This window comes from Pollicipes pollicipes, unplaced genomic scaffold (assembly GCF_011947565.3).
Source record: "Pollicipes pollicipes isolate AB1234 unplaced genomic scaffold, Ppol_2.1 Scaffold_3447;HRSCAF=4054_pilon_pilon_pilon, whole genome shotgun sequence".
In the NCBI taxonomy this organism is placed as follows: domain Eukaryota; kingdom Metazoa; phylum Arthropoda; class Thecostraca; order Pollicipedomorpha; family Pollicipedidae; genus Pollicipes; species Pollicipes pollicipes.
The window spans coordinates 23,468,732-23,485,725 of NW_023596297.1; the positions used below are offsets into that span (position 1 = coordinate 23,468,732).

General features: G+C 57.9%; 1 protein-coding gene across 1 annotated transcript in view; it reads right to left on the reverse strand.

Moving 5' to 3' along the window:
* The window catches only part of LOC119092321 (twitchin-like), a 30,900-nt gene that overhangs the window by 292 nt on the left and 13,614 nt on the right, over window positions 1-16,994 (reverse strand). Inside the window, 28 exon segments of the mRNA XM_037215286.1 lie at window positions 164-322; window positions 1,445-1,738; window positions 2,195-2,478; window positions 2,981-3,175; window positions 3,450-3,576; window positions 4,004-4,173; window positions 4,496-4,733; window positions 5,385-5,542; window positions 5,810-5,939; window positions 6,655-6,827; window positions 7,421-7,626; window positions 8,212-8,341; window positions 9,016-9,128; window positions 9,487-9,628; window positions 9,937-10,057; window positions 10,353-10,534; window positions 11,020-11,164; window positions 11,516-11,670; window positions 12,654-12,834; window positions 13,049-13,149; window positions 13,375-13,538; window positions 13,794-13,900; window positions 14,209-14,353; window positions 14,833-15,016; window positions 15,316-15,478; window positions 15,761-15,879; window positions 16,321-16,487; window positions 16,830-16,965. Of these exon segments, the coding sequence (XP_037071181.1) occupies window positions 164-322; window positions 1,445-1,738; window positions 2,195-2,478; window positions 2,981-3,175; window positions 3,450-3,576; window positions 4,004-4,173; window positions 4,496-4,733; window positions 5,385-5,542; window positions 5,810-5,939; window positions 6,655-6,827; window positions 7,421-7,626; window positions 8,212-8,341; window positions 9,016-9,128; window positions 9,487-9,628; window positions 9,937-10,057; window positions 10,353-10,534; window positions 11,020-11,164; window positions 11,516-11,670; window positions 12,654-12,834; window positions 13,049-13,149; window positions 13,375-13,538; window positions 13,794-13,900; window positions 14,209-14,353; window positions 14,833-15,016; window positions 15,316-15,478; window positions 15,761-15,879; window positions 16,321-16,487; window positions 16,830-16,965 (4,589 nt within the window).

Below are 16,994 nucleotides of genomic sequence, written 5' to 3' on the forward strand. Positions count from 1 at the left end.
GGATCGCTCACAAGTTAGGTAACAAGTAGCAAAACTTCACTTTACGCAATCGAGATAGACAAGACGAACTCTGCACTGGGGGATCACAGATGAATTCCCATGGACCTGCCGCCATCTAATCAGCTTCGCCGTTTTTGAATGGCCAGTTGCGTCGCGTCCTCACCTTGATCCATTCAGGGGCGCCGTGGTCGCGCCTCTCCACCACGTAGTTGGTGACGTCGGAGCCACCGTCGTCCTTGGGCGGCTTCCAGAAGAGCGTGAGGCTGTCGCCGCCGAACTCGTCGGCCCTCAGGTCCCGCGGCGGGCCCGGCCGGTCCAGCACCTGGTCACGTGATATGGTGCGGCGTCACGCCGGCGTCACGACGTGCCAAGGAGGGAAGCGATGTATAGTTATGACCCAAGCTGAAGTGGCGATGATTGGAAGTCCTCGGATGTATGCGAAACATGCAGCAGGTGTGTATCTTGCTGAAGCATGTAAGCTACACCGGAGGTCACACATCTTGGGGTGGGTGCGTCACATCAAGACACTAAATCTTAATGGATATACCAATTACAAAACTTCCGAAGATGGTTGTATTTGACCTATTCTGTGTTATCATCAGTGGCGCACAGCTGAGCAAATTGCTTGTTGACGGAGCCGTGCTGCCCAACGCCGACTTTTGCAGAACAGTTTTGGCCGACCAGCGCGACCTTACTTGATCGCACGCCCACACACATCACACACCGCACATTGTGCACACACCTACAATGACGCGCGGCCCCCACTCGGCTCGACAGACCTCCCAGTCCGCCACCGTGTGCCAGCCATACCCGCCGGGTCTGGTCTTACCTCGTGCACCAGCCACGCCCACCAGACCCAGTGAACGGTGTGGCCGCACCATGGTGCACTAGCCCCGCCCGCCGGAGCCAGAGGGGGAGGAGAGACCTGGGTCTCACCATCGCACACCAGCCCCGCCCGCCGGAGCCAGAGGGGGAGAGGAGATCTGGGTCTCACCATCGCACACTAGCCCCGCCCGCCGGAGCCAGAGGGGGAGGAGAGATCTGGGTCTCACCATCGCACACTAGCCCCGCCCGCCGGAGCCAGAGGGGGAGGAGAGATCTAGGTCTCACCATCGCACACCAGCCCCGCCCGCCGGGGCCAGAGGGGGAGAAGAGATCTGGGTCTCACCATCGCACACCAGCCCCGCCCGCCGGAGCCAGAGGGGGAGGAGAGATCTGGGTCTCACCATCGCACACTAGCCCCGCCCGCCGGAGCCAGAGGGGGAGGAGAGATCTGGGTCTCACCATCGCACACTAGCCCCGCCCGCCGGAGCCAGAGGGGGAGGAGAGATCTAGGTCTCACCATCGCACACCAGCCCCGCCCGCCGGGGCCAGAGGGGGAGAAGAGATCTGAGTCTCACCATCGCACACCAGCCCCGCCCGCCGGAGCTAGCGGCCGTCTCACCTTGACATTGCAGATGGCTGTGTCCATGCCCGACTTGTTCTTCAGGTGCAGCCGGTACGGGCCGGTGTCGCCGCGCTGCGCGTTCGTCATGACGAAGCTGGCCGAGTCGTCGGCCAGCTGGGTGTGCACGCGCGGGTCGCTGTCGTCGACGGGCACGTCGTCACGCGTCCAGGCGGCCGTCGGCTTGGGGAAGCCGCGGTACGGCACGTGGATGCTGAAGTCCTGCCCGGCCTTGACGGTGATGTCGCGCAGGCCACTCACGTCGATGTGCGGCTTGTTCGGTTGCTCCTCCACCTGCAGCAGCAAGAGTAAGTGGTGTGCAGCGCTCCAGTGCCGTTTCAGCGGAAGCAATCGGCTGATGAGGCGCACGTGATCGAACAGCGGGAAGAATGCGAGTCGTCTTCCGGTTTCATTGGCGGCATTGACTCTTTGATTCAGATGAGTAAAATTGAACAGCCACTAAGAAGAGCTAAAAAGTACCTAACACCACCAGTCGTCATTATGCATCAAATGGACACCTCGTTTAATATTCATCATTCAAAACTCCCTCACCACCAACCTGAAATGCGATTCATAACGCCTCGTGACGTCATGCCGCATTCAGTCCTCAATAAGACAGCACATGCACCTCGTGCACCACGCCCTGTCACATGCATCGCAAAACCACGCACACCTCCACAGCTGCCCCTTCACCGCCTCGTCACCCACACAGCTCCGGCTACTCCCCTCCCCTAGCCCCACATCCCGCACCTTGATGAACGGCGACGCCTTGCTGGGCTCCGACTCGCCGACGTCGTTGACGGCGATGACGCGGAAGGCGTACTCGTCGCCCTCGGTCAGGCCGGGGACAGTGAAGTTGCTGAGTGGGTGCGGCTCCCTGTTGCACGGCTCCCAAGCGTCGCTGCCCTTGGGCTGCTTCTGCACGAGGTAGCCGCGGATCTTGGCACCGCCGTCCTTGGGCGGCCGCCACGAGAGCGTGACGGAGTCCTTGGTAATGCGCTCCGGACGCGGGGCCTCCGGCGCGTTCGGCTTGTCTGCCGGGCGGGGCGGGGACACATCGTCAGCGACCGAGACAAGCGTCGATGCGCCAACACGAAATGGCTTTGGTGAAACTGCAAGAAGTACGCATGCAAGTGTACTGAAGCTTGGCGGTTTAAGTCGTTTTGACTCGGACTGCCTTGACTTAAAATTATGGCTTTACAGACACCTGCACGAGTTTGGTGTAGACCAGAAGTTGGAGCCATTTTGCCTGCGACTCTTTTCTGCTTAACTATGAGTTCCAGGACATGTCTGCGTCCATCGAGCCTGCTGCAGCTACCGTTGCCCCTCCGCTATATCCACAAGAACCCTTGCCGTCACTGGACAGAGCGGTTGGCGGGCTGTAATGACCCCGATTCGCCACAGCATCACGCAGGTAATCACCAGCCTACCGCACCCACATCGCCTCTTCCCGCGAGTCCGGCGCCCACAGAGACAGTCAGCCGCCGGCGCCCACATCCGCCCCCCCCCCCCCTCCCGCGGGTGCCGGCCACTCACAGAGCATGGTGCCGCAGGTGACGGGCTCGGAGGGCCGGCTGGGCTGGCCCGGGCCGGCGTCGTTGACGGCCAGCACGCGGAACTCGTACCGGCTGCCCTCCGACAGATGGCTGACCGTGTGACTGGTGGTCGGCACCAGGTACGTGTTGCACTTGATCCATTCGCCGCCGCGGTCTCGGCGCTCCACCAGGTACCCTGCCGGCCAGCCAGCGCGTGCACTCGTTACGACTGTGTACGGATATCTGCGACTGTCCACGCACATCTATTCGCTGTTCACTTCTTCACTGACGTATCCAGCTGATATTTGGTTATTGCTATTGATATGATATTTGAGATATTCTTATGATGGGATGTCTCTTGATATTATGATATTATGATATATGATATTATGATATTATGATATTATGTCTTATGATATTCTTATCTCCCTAGACCCAAGTGAGACCGGGCTGCCCCCACCACTGCCCACCTGAGACGGGGTTGCCTCCGTTGTACTCTGGCGGCGTCCAGCTGAGGCTGACGCTGCTCGGCGTGTATGACGTCACTAGCGGCTGGCCCGGCGCATCCGGAGGGTCGAACGGATTCTTGGCTGTCACCTGGCAACAGCCAATCAGCAGTCACCAGCCCGCTCCGGTTGGCTTACTTTGCAATAGACAAACGCAAACTTCCTACCAGCGACAAGCAGCACGCTCAGAGTGTGGCCGAACAGACTGTCAACTCGCGATATCATGCCCATGTTTCTGACCTGCTTTTCGCCCAGTTATCAGAGTATACATCCCCCAAGTCGGTGGATGACGTTGCCGCCGAATCAAAGCCATATGCACCGCAAAAATCCAAAATCGACGAGCTGTCTAAAAAAGACATAAACAGGTGAACGAAACAAAGCAGCAGCATAAAAACAGCCCATCGTTGATAAAAACTCAGCCGCAAACTCAGCTTCCTGTCTCACTAGCCGTGCCTACCACCTGGCGCCCCCCCCCCCCCGCGCTCGACCGGTGCCTGACGCGGCGACCCCTGACTGACCTCCATGCCGTCGAGCGGCTCTGACAGGCCGTACATGTTCTCGGCTCGGATGCGGAACTTGTACTGACGGCCCTCCTGCAGTCCCTTGGCGGTGAACAGCGGGCTGGGGATGTAGCCAGGCACCACGCGGAAGTTGTCCGAGCCGTTCTCCGCCATCTCCACCTGGTAGCCTGCGGACAACAGTCGATGCCGCGTGTCGATGGACGGCCGGATAAAGTGAGACGCGTCGCCTTCTTGCCGTGATCACTAGCAACGTGCAATCAGTAAACTGTTTAAATGCAACGCATATCGATGCATTGCGTTTAATGCAACGAGAATCAGTATTCTTATTTCAAGTGCACCATGCCTGTTGTTTACAGAAAACTAATTTCAGCTTGATGAGGTGAGGCTGAAGACGTCTTCTCCATACCATCTGCAGCAACACCCCTGACGGAGCAGTCCCACCCCACACCACACCGCACAACAGCGCCATCGCCGCGGCACGAGACGCACCCGTGATGTCGCAGCCGCCGCAGTCCTCGGGCGGCTTCCAGGACATGGTGATCTGGTTGGCGGTGACCTGGTCGTAGGAGAGCGGGCCGCGAGGCGCGCCCGGCTTGTCCACCACGATGACCTCCACGTCGCCAGAGTCGGTGCCGTACGCGTTGCTGGCGGTGACGGTGTACTGGCCGGCGTCTTCGCGCACCGACTTGGGGATGTGGAAGCTGGTGTACTCGGGTGACGTGATCATCTGGGGGAGGGTGGACGGGCACGGTGAGACGGGTGGAGCCTCACGATGAGAGGCAGCCAAACCGTACCCTTGCTCTCGTGCCAGCTTATCGTTCCATACGGGGCATCCACAGTGCCGCGCGCTACGCGAAGCTGGATGTAATGCGCTTTCTAGTAGCTTTTCAATATCGGTTTAGGATGTCGCTAGCATCACAGTACAACGCGATCACACATTTGTACGGCTCTCTCCAGACTCCGGGAAAACACAATGTGTGTCTGCGAAGGTCAAGTTATGTTCTCCCTCTCACTGGACAAGCTCCGCCAGTTCGCGCAGAACTCCGAACCTAGTAAACCATTCACAGTAGTCAGCGTCCCAGCAATACCGCCCAACCAGGCTAAACCGAGCTCGCTCGTCGCCATTACCAACATCGTCACCACTCGCTGTCTGCCCGGTTGGCGGTGCCCCACGAGCAAACGCAGTCAGATAATTACAGCCGGTGAGCGCACTAACGTCCTGTTGACAGTTCCAGCCCGACATCTGGACCGTCAACGCCCTCTTCCTCAGCGTTCGGTGCTCGGTGGCGTACATTCCTCGCTCGCGCGACAGTGGGACACAACACACGCTCATGAGCCTAGCGGCGCTGCCGGGCGTCCGCCGCCGGTGCCGACCCACCTCCGCCCGGCCGCCGGGCGCCACCTTCTTGCCGGCGCGGGCCCACTCGACGGTCGGCACCGGCGCACCGCTGATCGGGATCCGGATGTCGATCGGCTCGCCGGCGCGCACGCGGATCTTGCGGCCCAGGATGCCGTCCAGGTTCAGGCGCGGCGGCTCTGTGCAGCGGCCGCCGGCGTCAGTGGCGAACAGAGGCACAGGGGTAGCTGACTGTGCTGACTGGTGCAACGATAGGCATCAACCATGGTCATAAAATTATTCATTTTTTCAGGATTACAACTGAGTTCTTTGGAATACTTGTTTCGTCTTCCCCACCGATGGAATAAATCCCGTAATATGTTTTACATCGCGGGAACTGATCACAACGCCCGCGCCGTCAGCTGCGACTGGGGTCGAGCCGGGCTGATCCACGGCCGGTGACTGACCTCTCATGGGCTTGGCCGTCATGGTGAGCGATGGGTCGGAGGGGCTGCCGTGGCCGGCGGCGTTGATGGCCGTCACACGGTACTCGTACTGGTGGTACGCCACCACCGTCGTGTCGCAGAACTCCGTGCTCTGCACGGCACAAACGAGCGTCAGCTTGGAATGGCGGTCACTGTGCGATCAGTGCATAATATGGTACAACCATACATGCATGATATAGTACAATGCATAATATGCATAATATAGTACAACATAATATAGTATAGTACAATGCATAATATGCATAATATAGTACAACATAATATAGCATAGTACAATGCATAATAGTATAATATAGTACGATCAGTGCATAATATAGTAGAACATAAAATAGCAATCATATAAACATATGCCCAATACAGATGAGTTGCGACCTGCGAGCCAACTGTGTTTTCATGGCACCTCGGATACCACATGGATGAACTTCGAATTAGAAAACTTCCACGTGCCTGACGAGGCCTGGTACTAATACATAATCAGAGTAACAAAGCGGCGCCCACAAAACTGGCTGTATCAAAACCAGCTCTTCATCTCGAAACCAGCACAAACCTAAGTAAGAGTGTTACTGCTGCTCGCCGCGACATGCTTGCAAATGACTTCTGCAGCTCCCCCCTCCCTCCAGTGGCACTAACCGGGACGGGTTTCCTCCCCCCCCCCAGTGACACTAACCGGGACGGGCTTCCTCCCCCCAATGGCACTAACCGGAACGGGTCGCCCCCCAGTGACACTAACCGGGAAGGGTTCCCCCCCCAGCGACACTATCCGGGAGGGTTTTCTCTCCTCCCCCCCCCCCCCCAGTGACACTGACCGGGACGGGTTTGCGGCTGACGATCTGCCAGCGGCCGGTCATGTGTTCGCGCCGCTCCACATCGTAGCCGGTGATGGCGCTGCCACCGTTGGAGCGCGGCGCCTCCCACTTGACCTTGATGAAGTCGAGGTCGGCGTCCTCCGCCTCCGGTCGACCAGGCCGGCCCGGCACGCCTGGGGGCCGCACGGGGTCAGCCGTCACCACAGGCAGGCCAGCCACGGCACCACGCCGGCCTCTTAGTATACCTAGCCTCTTTTCACGCAAGCGTTATTAGACAGGGATATAATTGGGTGCCAAATTAGAAACACTCGAAAATCGGATAGACAGATGCTTTGTCCCTAGCGCCATTAAAACAGCCATATCTCCTGGCTCAGGAGCCGTTTTGCATCAGTACCATGTTTCTGTTCGTTGTTTCACGTTTGCGGTGCTTTATTATTTGGTTTCATGAGAGCAAATATACAAGTGTAAAGTGATGAATCGATGCATGATAATAAAAAACGCCTGCAGAGTAAAGTTGATAAGCTATCTTGATAAGCCTGTGAAGACACGCTATGTTTCAGCGCTATTTATCCTGTTTTTTCGTGCGTTGCAGAATAACATGTCTGTGGAATGCAGTGGAACCAAATTTGGTGCCTGTCGAAAAACAAAACATTTAAGCATAAAAACCATTTCGGGAGCAGCGACAGGAGCACCTGCAGCACCTGCACACAGAGGCCGGCACATCACCCACTATCGTACACCACCCACGCCGCACAGCCCTGCTCACCGAACGAGTTCCTGGCGACGACCGACTTGTCGGTGGTGAGCGGCTCCGACACGCCCTGCAGGTTCTGGGCGCGCACGCGGAACTCGTACTCGGTGCCCTCCAGCAGGCGGGGCACGAGCGCGTGCGTGTCCTTGGGGTCGACGTACTGAACGGCCGGCACCCAGCCGCCCCGATGCGTCTTGTCCCGCTTTTCAATGATGTAGCCACTGACCAGGAGAAGCGGAGTTAACGCGAAGTCTCCAGCGGTCAAGGGTACGGACCACTGGGCCAGGACTTCGAAGGCAGCACTTATTCAAATGCCAGCTCAAAAAGTCAGGCACAGTCCCATTAACGTGAGACAGTTGAAGACGAAAGTGTGTTACATCGACAAACCATATGACATTTTGCTAAAGTAAAACAAATCAGTGTCAACAGACGACAAGGTTGATGTCAACAGTGAACTTAACGAGTTCAATGGCACGGAATCCAGCAAAGTAAGTCAGCTAAGAACACTGGGCCAGGCCTCTGTCCACCTGCAGACGTCTCTGCCGGGCCCCGCCCCGCCCCGCTCCGGGCGTCCGCCGCCGGACCTGTCGGCCACCTCCAAATGCCTCTGATGGGCCCCGCCCCGCCCCGCTCCGGGCGTCCACCGCCGGGGCCGCCGGCCACCTCCAGACGTCTCTGACGAGCCCCGCCCCGCCCCGCTCCGGGCGTCCACCGCCGGGGCCGCCGGCCACCTCCAGACGTCTCTGACGAGCCCCGCCCCGCCCCACTCCGGGCGTCCGCCGCCGGGCGCCCGCCGGCCGACTCACGTGATCGGACTGCCGCCATCGTCGCTGGGCGGCTTCCAGGAGAGCGTGACGCTGTTGGCCGTGACGTCGTCGTACTCGAGCGGGCCCTCGGGCGGTCCGGGCGTGTCCAGCACGGTCACGGTCATGGTGCCTGCCGACGGCGGTCGTGTCACAGCAGATACGGCGGCGCTCAGCAGAAACAGCCGCCGTAACGGCCGCCGCCGCCGCAGAAATGGTAGCCAAAACACAATCAGATCACAGCCACCCAACGTAACGCCGTTTTTACAACAGAAAACACCGGTCCCGGATACTGGCAGCAGTGTCAGACAACACATGCTCAAGTCACAATGTCCCATACGCAATTCACACAATGTGTGTCCGTTGTGTCATACGCATACAATTCTTTACAACATCTTGGTTGAAACAATTCAGACGACTTTGGTCGCCTATCGCCACGTTAGAAGCTGATAGAATTGCATTTCATTCAGAATCTTAGTCATCCAAATGTCTTATGGTGACAGAACACGTTACGAGCAAGAGCTCAGATTTTGTCTCGGAAAAAACAAACTGTCGAACCTGTAAAAGAAAGCTGGGACAGCCCTCACTCCCACTGGGACCTCTCACACGCTCGCCGGAGGGGATCGGCACGGTAGCGAACCTACCCTCGTCCGAGCCGGACCGGGCGGCGGACCTACCCTCGTCCGAGCCGGACTAGGCCGCGGACCTGCCTTCATCCAAGGCGGGCTCGGCGGTGGACCTATCCTCGTGTGATCGGATCGACGGCGGGCCCACCCTCGTCCGAACCGGACCCAGCAGCGGACTTACCCTCGTCCGAGCCGGACTCGTTCTCCAGGCGGAGGCGGTACGCGCCCGATTCGCCGCGCTGGGCGTTCACGGAGTGCACCACGGTGTGGTGATTGGTGGCCGTCATGGTGGTCCTGCGGGAGCAGACGAGGACGTGTTCAGGCTCACAGACGGGCAGTGTTCAGGCTCTCAGGCGGAGCGGTATTTAGGCCCTCAGATGTGGTGGTGTTCAGGCCTTCAGGCAGGACGGTGCTCAGGCCTCAGGCGGGGCGGCGTTCAGGCCTTAGGCGGGGCTGGCAGTGCTTGGATGTACCCCCCCCCCCCTCCCCACCCGCGCTTTACTGGTGTCAGGTGTTATCGATTCTAGAGATCAGGCTAATTTAGTAAGAGTGTCAGCATCCGACGCGGTGACTCCAAATAGGGAGCTTCTTGGTGTTCAAATTCCTCCTAATATAAAACATTACCGCACACGCCGGCCGGAGCTGGACCGACCTGTCGGACAGCACCAGCGGCTGGCCGTTGACCAGCCACTCGACGGTCGGGTCCGGCTCGCCCACGAAGTCGATGTCGATGTGTAGCGTCTGGCCGGCTTTGATGCGCAGCTCGGTCATCGGCGTCTTGATCTTGGGCGCCACTGCCGGGAGAGGGAGCGTCACGCCGTCACGCCGGGGTTGCGGCTGCCACGGGCACGCGCACGGCCCAGCGTCACACCACCTAACATCCGCCAGTGGGCCGCGCTGAGACGCACACAGTCAGCTGCCGAACTGCTCTGGAGATAAAGCATTTCACAAAGGACAGGCGGTCCTTGCGGAGCTACGTCCTAACGCGTGGTAAATGTAGCCAGTGCAGGCACACGTTCCCTCGACCTGTGCCTCACACCCGCTCCCTCCCTCCCCTCCCTCCCTTCCTCCCTCGTTCCGTGTCGCCGCTGTCTCCTCTTACGTCTCCTGGGACGGGCCATGACCATCTCGGACGGCTCGCTGGGTTCGGACAGGCCAGCCTTGTTGACGGCGATGATCCTGAACTCGTACTCCTGGCCCTCGGTCAGGCCCGGGGCCTTGCCCTGGCGACATGAGGCACGCTCATCATACGTCCGCATCGCTCATACCACACGGCAGGCGGAGACAACTGCTAAAGTGAACTCCCGTGCATGACGCGCGAGTTTTAACATAAATCAGACAACTTGTAGCCGGCTCTAGGCAAATCTTGGAATGTGTGGCTTAACATTCCACTCCGCATGGCCTCAATAGCACGCAGAATGGGTGCCATTTAGCACGATGAATGTTATGTAGCTCCCCCCCCCCCCCCTTAGTCCAACAGCCCACCGCCGTGCGACGCCCGCGGCGCGGTCTGCTCACCTTGGTTTTGTCCGCCGGCACCTTGGCAGCGTCCTGCCAGATGGGCGAACCTCGCTCCTTCTTCTGGATGATGTAGCCCGTGATGGGGGCGCCACCGTCGTTCTTCGGCTTGGTCCACTCCAGCTCGACGAAGTCGCTGTCCCAGTCGGTGACCTTTGGTCGGCCCGGCGCGTCCGGCTCATCTGTCGACAACAGAGCGAGGTCAAGTACGACTTTCATTCTGTACAAATTCCGGCTCGAGTTTGCTAACTGCTATATACCAGGGAATCGCGCAGTTGGGGAAAACCCGTTATGCCCGTTTTCAACATTATATCGATTCATTTTATGCAAAAACCGAACATTTTGGCCACAGACACGTCTAACTGCACCTCTAGTAGATGATATGGCATTCTCACCGATTTCAACTCTTTAAAACACTTTGAAGGAGGCAAAGATGAATAAGTTAGTTCAGCCTTTGTCCGCAAAACCTTGCTGAATGACTACTTACTTGCGTGAATAGGACAACTCACTCTAAAATAGTTCTATCACGAATTTATTTCGTACAAAAGGTAGGATCTAATTTTCAACAAACGGCGTTCAATATCAGTTCCAGCTTCCAAAGCTTTGACTGAGCCGCAGTACGTTAGACCACACGGGCTTGATCCCGATGCAGCCCAGCCCGACGTACCGCATTCGTTCTTGGCGATGATGCTGGAGTCGGTGGTGAGCGGCTCCGACTCGCCGATGTTGTTCACGGCCTTGACGCGGAACATGTACTCCTTGCGGTGGATGAGGCCTGTCACTTCGCCAGTCAGGGTAGAGCTGTGACACACCTGCGGGGGAAGGAGGGGGTGTGGGTCATGTTGCTGTCCGGCTGAGGCCTAGAGACGGCGCGGTCCCGCCCTTCTGATGCATACAAGCATGCATGGTTAAGAAACACAGGCTCAAGTATGCCGTATGACGGCACAGGGTGCCAGCAGTGCAACTAGACATGCAGTTGTACAGGTCAAGAATATAATTATTGGATACTCGGATACCTTACTTCACAGCTACTCTGAGTACATAGTTGCGATGCTATAAACCTCTCAAAACCTCAACATAAGTACCAGAATGAACGGTGAAGCACGCACTCTGCTTGCGCTGACGACCCGGTCGAGTGCACACGACCCGCGCGCCTGACTCACCTCCACCCATGTACCGCGGGTGGTGTCCATCTTCTCCACCAGGTAGTGAGTGATGGGAGAGCCGCCGTCATCCTTGGGCTCGCCCCACGACAGCTTGCAGCCCTCCTTGTTGACGTCCGCCACGTTCAGCGGCGCTTGCGGCGGAGACGGCTTGTCTGCGGGGAGAGCGCTCGTCACCAGATTATCCCGAGCCGACGTCTCCATGACGGGAACGTAACACCGGCGGCGGGCCAGTCAACAGCGACGCGATCGCGTGATGACGTCAGGCTACCGTGAACCGTCAAGGCAATCGCCATGCTGTGAATGGGCTGTCGCCGCGTGTGTGTGTGTGTGTGTGTGTGTGTGTTGTGTGTGGTGTTGTGTGTGGTGGTGTGTGTGGTGTGTGGGTGTGTGTGGTGAGAGAGAGAGAGAGAGAGAGGAGAGAGGAGAGAGAGAGGAGAGGAGAGAGGAGAGAGAGAGAGAGAGAGAGAGAGATAGAGAGAGAGAGGAGAGAGAGAGAGTAAGAGAGAGAGGTATCTGACCGACCCAGCGCAGTTTCCTGTCACGGAGAGGCCTCTCTATACAATAAACAACGACTACGTGGAAAGCCTACTCACCGTGTTAGCAGCAGCCGTGAGTAGCCGGCGGTGGTGGTGCTGACAGTGACGCACCAACATGGTGCCGGGTGGTGACGTGCTGACTGAGCGCCGTGACAGTGGGTGAAGACGCTGACCCCACATGGTGCCGGGGTGGCTTTGGTAACCGTGCTGACTTTGAGTAGCCGCTGGACAGTGGTGAAGGAACGCTTGACCCCAACCAGTAGTGCCGGTGGTAATGTGCTGACTGAACGCCGTGACAGTGGTGAAGACGTTGAGCCAACATTGTGTCGGTGGTAACGTGCTGACTGAACGCCGTGATAATGGTGAAGACGCTGACCCAACATTGTGTCGGTGGTAACGTGCTGACTGAGCGCCGTGACAGTGGTGAAGACGTTGAGCCAACATTGTGTCGGTGGTAATGTGCTGACTGAACGCCGTGATTATGGTAACGGCGCTGACCCAACATGTCAATAGGGGCTACAACAGTAGGAGCCTCCCGTGATGACAGTGGTGATCCGACCGGCCCACCCCGTCAGCAGCGCTGACGGTACTCCACTGACCCAGCACGGTGACGGTGGCGGTGGCCGAGTCGGAGCCGAGCTCGTTGCTCAGCGTCAGCGTGTATTTGCCCGAGTCGGAGCGCAGCGAGAACGGAATGTCCAGCGTGGTCTGCTGGCCGTACGTCATCAGCTCCACCCGGTCCGACGGCTTCAGCACTTTGCCGTTCACCTTCCATTCCACCTACACAGAACAAAACTCCAGTGTTACGTGGAATTCGTTCAGGCAGCTGTAGATTTCAGAGTTTTTGAAACAAGGATCGTTGTCGTCGCGTTCGGCATCAAAGCAACGGTCGGTAATGTAATGACATTCGCATAGTAATTATAACCGATGGGTGAATCGGCAGCGAGCGGAGGTAGAACTGAACGCCAAGCTGCCTTTGTCAGACGTATCTCACCTTGGGTTTCGGAGACCCTTCGATGGGGATGTTGTACTGAACCCTGGTTCCAGCCCGAACAACCAGATCCTCAAGAGCGTGCTTGTTGAAGGATGGTTTCACTGGGGAGACGCAGAACAACTTCAGATTAAGTCGCAAATGCGAACAGCGTGTACTACATCTATGCACTTGTCAAACAAAGAGAATGCACATTTCTTGGTGCTACCCACAGCGACGTCAAACGCTCGTAGTCACTGGCCCGGACTGAAAGCTGTTTCATCCCGCTTCAGCAACGATGGCTGCTCTGTCCGTTCAACAACAGCGTAGGACGGCCGGGCGGCACTCACCGAAGCGCGGCTTGGCGACGACGCTGGCGCTGGGTTCGCTGGGCTCGCCGGGGCCAGCCTCGTTAACGGCGATCACGCGGAACTGGTACTCCTCGCCCTCGGTGAGGTCGGGGGCGGTGCCGCGCGTCTGGTCACCCGGCACCTCGGCCGCCTTCTCCCACACTCTGCGGCGACGGTGCGGGGTCAGGTCAGAGGTCAAGTCAGGGCGGCGCAGGCGGCACGCCCAGAATTAGCGGCTGGCACGGACAGCCTCACAAATACAGATATATAATATCGATATATAAATACAAATATAATAATATATTACCATTAATGGCATAAGTGAAATGGAAGGAAAACAAAAGCATGTTCATTTGAAAGCTGTGCAGTGCTTTCTGAGGTGCATTTTGATATGACATGAACAAACCAATACTGCTTACCCGAACTTCGGCTTTTTCTCGATGATGTACTTGGCAACAGGCGAGCCGCCATCCTCCTTCGGGGCCGTCCATTCCAGGTCGACATGGTCCTTGTCCCAGTCGGTGGGCTGCGGAGGCAGGACCTCGTCAGCGCAGACGACGCGAGCAGAGGCTAGTCGGTGAAGCCCACCGTCGCCAGGATGGAGTTATCCCGCGACGTTACGTCTCAGCACCACCACCAAAAGCATACCTCACCGCATTAGCACCCACTTGGATCCAACCAAATAAACGTTCCCAACGCGCGCGCCGTTCAAGATGATCGCATTTACAAAATCATTAATGGCCCATCTGATCTAAAGGCGGCTAAGCCAAGGTCGCGACAGATCAGTTCCATCGGCTGGTGGCACCGCCAGAGGGCGGGCGCGGGTGGGCGTACCTGCGGCTGTCCCGGCTTGTCGGGCTTCTTGAAGGGGTCCTTGGCGGTGATGGACTCGGTGCCTGTCAGCGGCTGCGACTGGCCTGACCGGTTCACCGCGCATACGCGGAATTTGTAGTCGTGGTTCTCGATCAGGTGGTCCGCCCTGCGGTAGGACGTGGGGTGCAAGTTGGAACCAGGGCTGGACACATGAATGGTGACAGCGTAACGCGACGCGGCGGAGAACTTGTGGGGCCCTCCGAGTAGCAATTTGGACTGATAAAATGCAGACGAATAAAAGCTATGCGTTCAAAATTTTGTTTTAGATGGCGGTATACAGGCAGAACGTGATGAACATTCTTTCATTAGTCACATGATCGCCACGAGACAATTCCCAATGTCATGTGACAGCCATGCATCCTCTTTTGGATCCCCAGTCAAATCACATGACGAGGGCAGCAGCAAAACAACGAGCAAATGCACAACACCCCCAATGAATCCATCTAGTGCTGGTGATAGCATCGTAACGTGCATGTTACATTCCACAAACTTCACATCACAAGACCCACATAAGCCTGATCGACGGAAGCCCCGCGGCCGCGCCCTGCTGTTGACCACGGCAACAGCCACGCCCCCGCCACTCACTTCAGCTGGCACTTGGGGCTGTCGCCGACGGGCACCCAGCGGAATGTGTCCGCGTCCATCTTCTCCACGGTGTAGTGGGTGATTTCGGAGCCGCCGTTGTCCTTGGGTGGCTTCCAGCTGAGCGTGCAGCAGGACTTGGTGACGTTGGCGTACTGGAGCGGTCCCTGAGGTGGGCCGGGTACGTCTGCCGACCAGAGGAGCCACGTCAGCATGGGCGCCATACATTCAGCGCCTGTACATAATACCCGAACCCGAGCGGAAGCACACCCAGCTGCAGCCTGCCACAACGGAAACAGCAAAAGTCGGCGGGTATACGCTCATACTGGCCGTTACGTCAAAGACGGGATCGCAATACAAAACAATTGCGTCTTGAATGCGACTGTTAGTCCCCGCACATCACTGTGAGGCTAACCACTACTCGCCGCCAGTACTATCAATACAACACTTCCCACGCCGTCAGCGCCGGCGCCTGGCAGCACGCACCGGTGACGTTGACGTTGACGGTGACGGAGTCGGTGCCGTTGCGGTTGGTGGCTGTCAGCGTGTACTGGCCGTGGTCGGCGCGGCGGACGTTCGTGACGCGCAGCCGGATCAGGTAGTCCTCGGTGGTGATCTTAATCCGCTCCGACGGCACCAGGTCGATCTCCTGAGCGCGGTCGGCGATGGATGAGAAGCAGCACGACGATGACACGCGCACTAGAATCATGGCCGCGCTCGTGTACGGACGCAGAGAACGGCTCACAAACTACCACTGCGTACATCACAGCCATTCCTGTAGCAAATGTAACCACAATGAAAACATTAATGGTAGGATCGCATGAGAGCTGAACGTTATATATGCAAAGCTCTTTTCCAAGGAGCACGGTAAGCAGCTGTATACTTGGAACGGAAACGTGCTGAGCCTCCACGCGTTTACTGCGAGGCCTACCTGGAAGGACCAGGTCTTGGATGGCGGCGGCTCGCCGGCCACTGGGACGTCGTACTCGATCGACTGCCCGGCCCTCAGCTTCAGGTTCACCATGGCGTTACGGTCGATGCGCGGCGCCACTGCGTGCGAAACACGGCCGTAGTGAAGAGCGCCCGGAATCAGGGGTGCCACAAATACAGCATCCAGATCGCTCCGAGCCAGACGGCGACACGGGCCTAAGCAATCGTATTCGTCTCCAGGTTCAACAAATCAGCGTAGACATTTTCACACAAAGCACCACAACTGATCGTAAAGTTGTGGAACGTATATCCCTTAGCGCCAGTTGAAACTCTTTTCCTCATGATCCTGACAATCGTGCTTTTAGATACATAGCAACATCCCAGCCCTCTCGCCTCTAAAACCGGCTCACACGAGAATGGCAATACTTGCGCCGGGTTTTACTCATCCTTCAAGGGCATACCCAGAGGACATGCCAAAACGCGATCACGCCGGGGCGTCCTCCATCCCGGTGAGCCGACTCTGGTCCAAACACCCTCTACCAGTCCCGGCGGACCACTCACGGTTCTTGGGACGGGCTCGGTGCGGTCCGGTTGGGTCGGACGGCTCGCCCGGGCCCGCCTTGTTGACGGCCACCACGCGGAACTCGTACGTGTCGCCCTCGGTCAGGTCTGGCACGTGCGCCTCGGTCTTGTCGCCCGGCACGGTCACGGCGTCCTCCCACTTGGGGCTGCGGTTGGAGGACTGGGGTCAGCAGGCTCTCACGCGTCGAGGTCGACAGCGTCACACGCACTAAGGCCCGCGGGCTCACACATATATAAATCAGGAGGCCTCTACGGAATGAGGACTGAGCTTCCTTACATGTGATCGTAGAGTTGCAATGATGCGGATGGACGCTCTCAGGCAGGTCTGGCGATCAGAGAAGAGCTGACGCCATTCCTCCAAGTAAGACTAGATATGTCACAGAGGGCAACATCGGGAAAAAACATCGGAGGAGGTGAGCAAACCATGCCTGCAAACTTGGGCCTGACGCGCCTTTACGACTCGAAGACCCCTGTCACGGGTACCTCACCTGTTCTTTTCCCTGCGCTGGATCACGTACTCCTTGATGGGGTTTCCGCCGTCCGACTCTGGCGCCGTCCACTTCAGATCCACGAAAGTCTTGTCGAAGTCGGTGATCTCCGGGGTGCCAGGCTTACCAGGCTCGTCTGTGACGTCACGCAAACGTAAGCAAGTG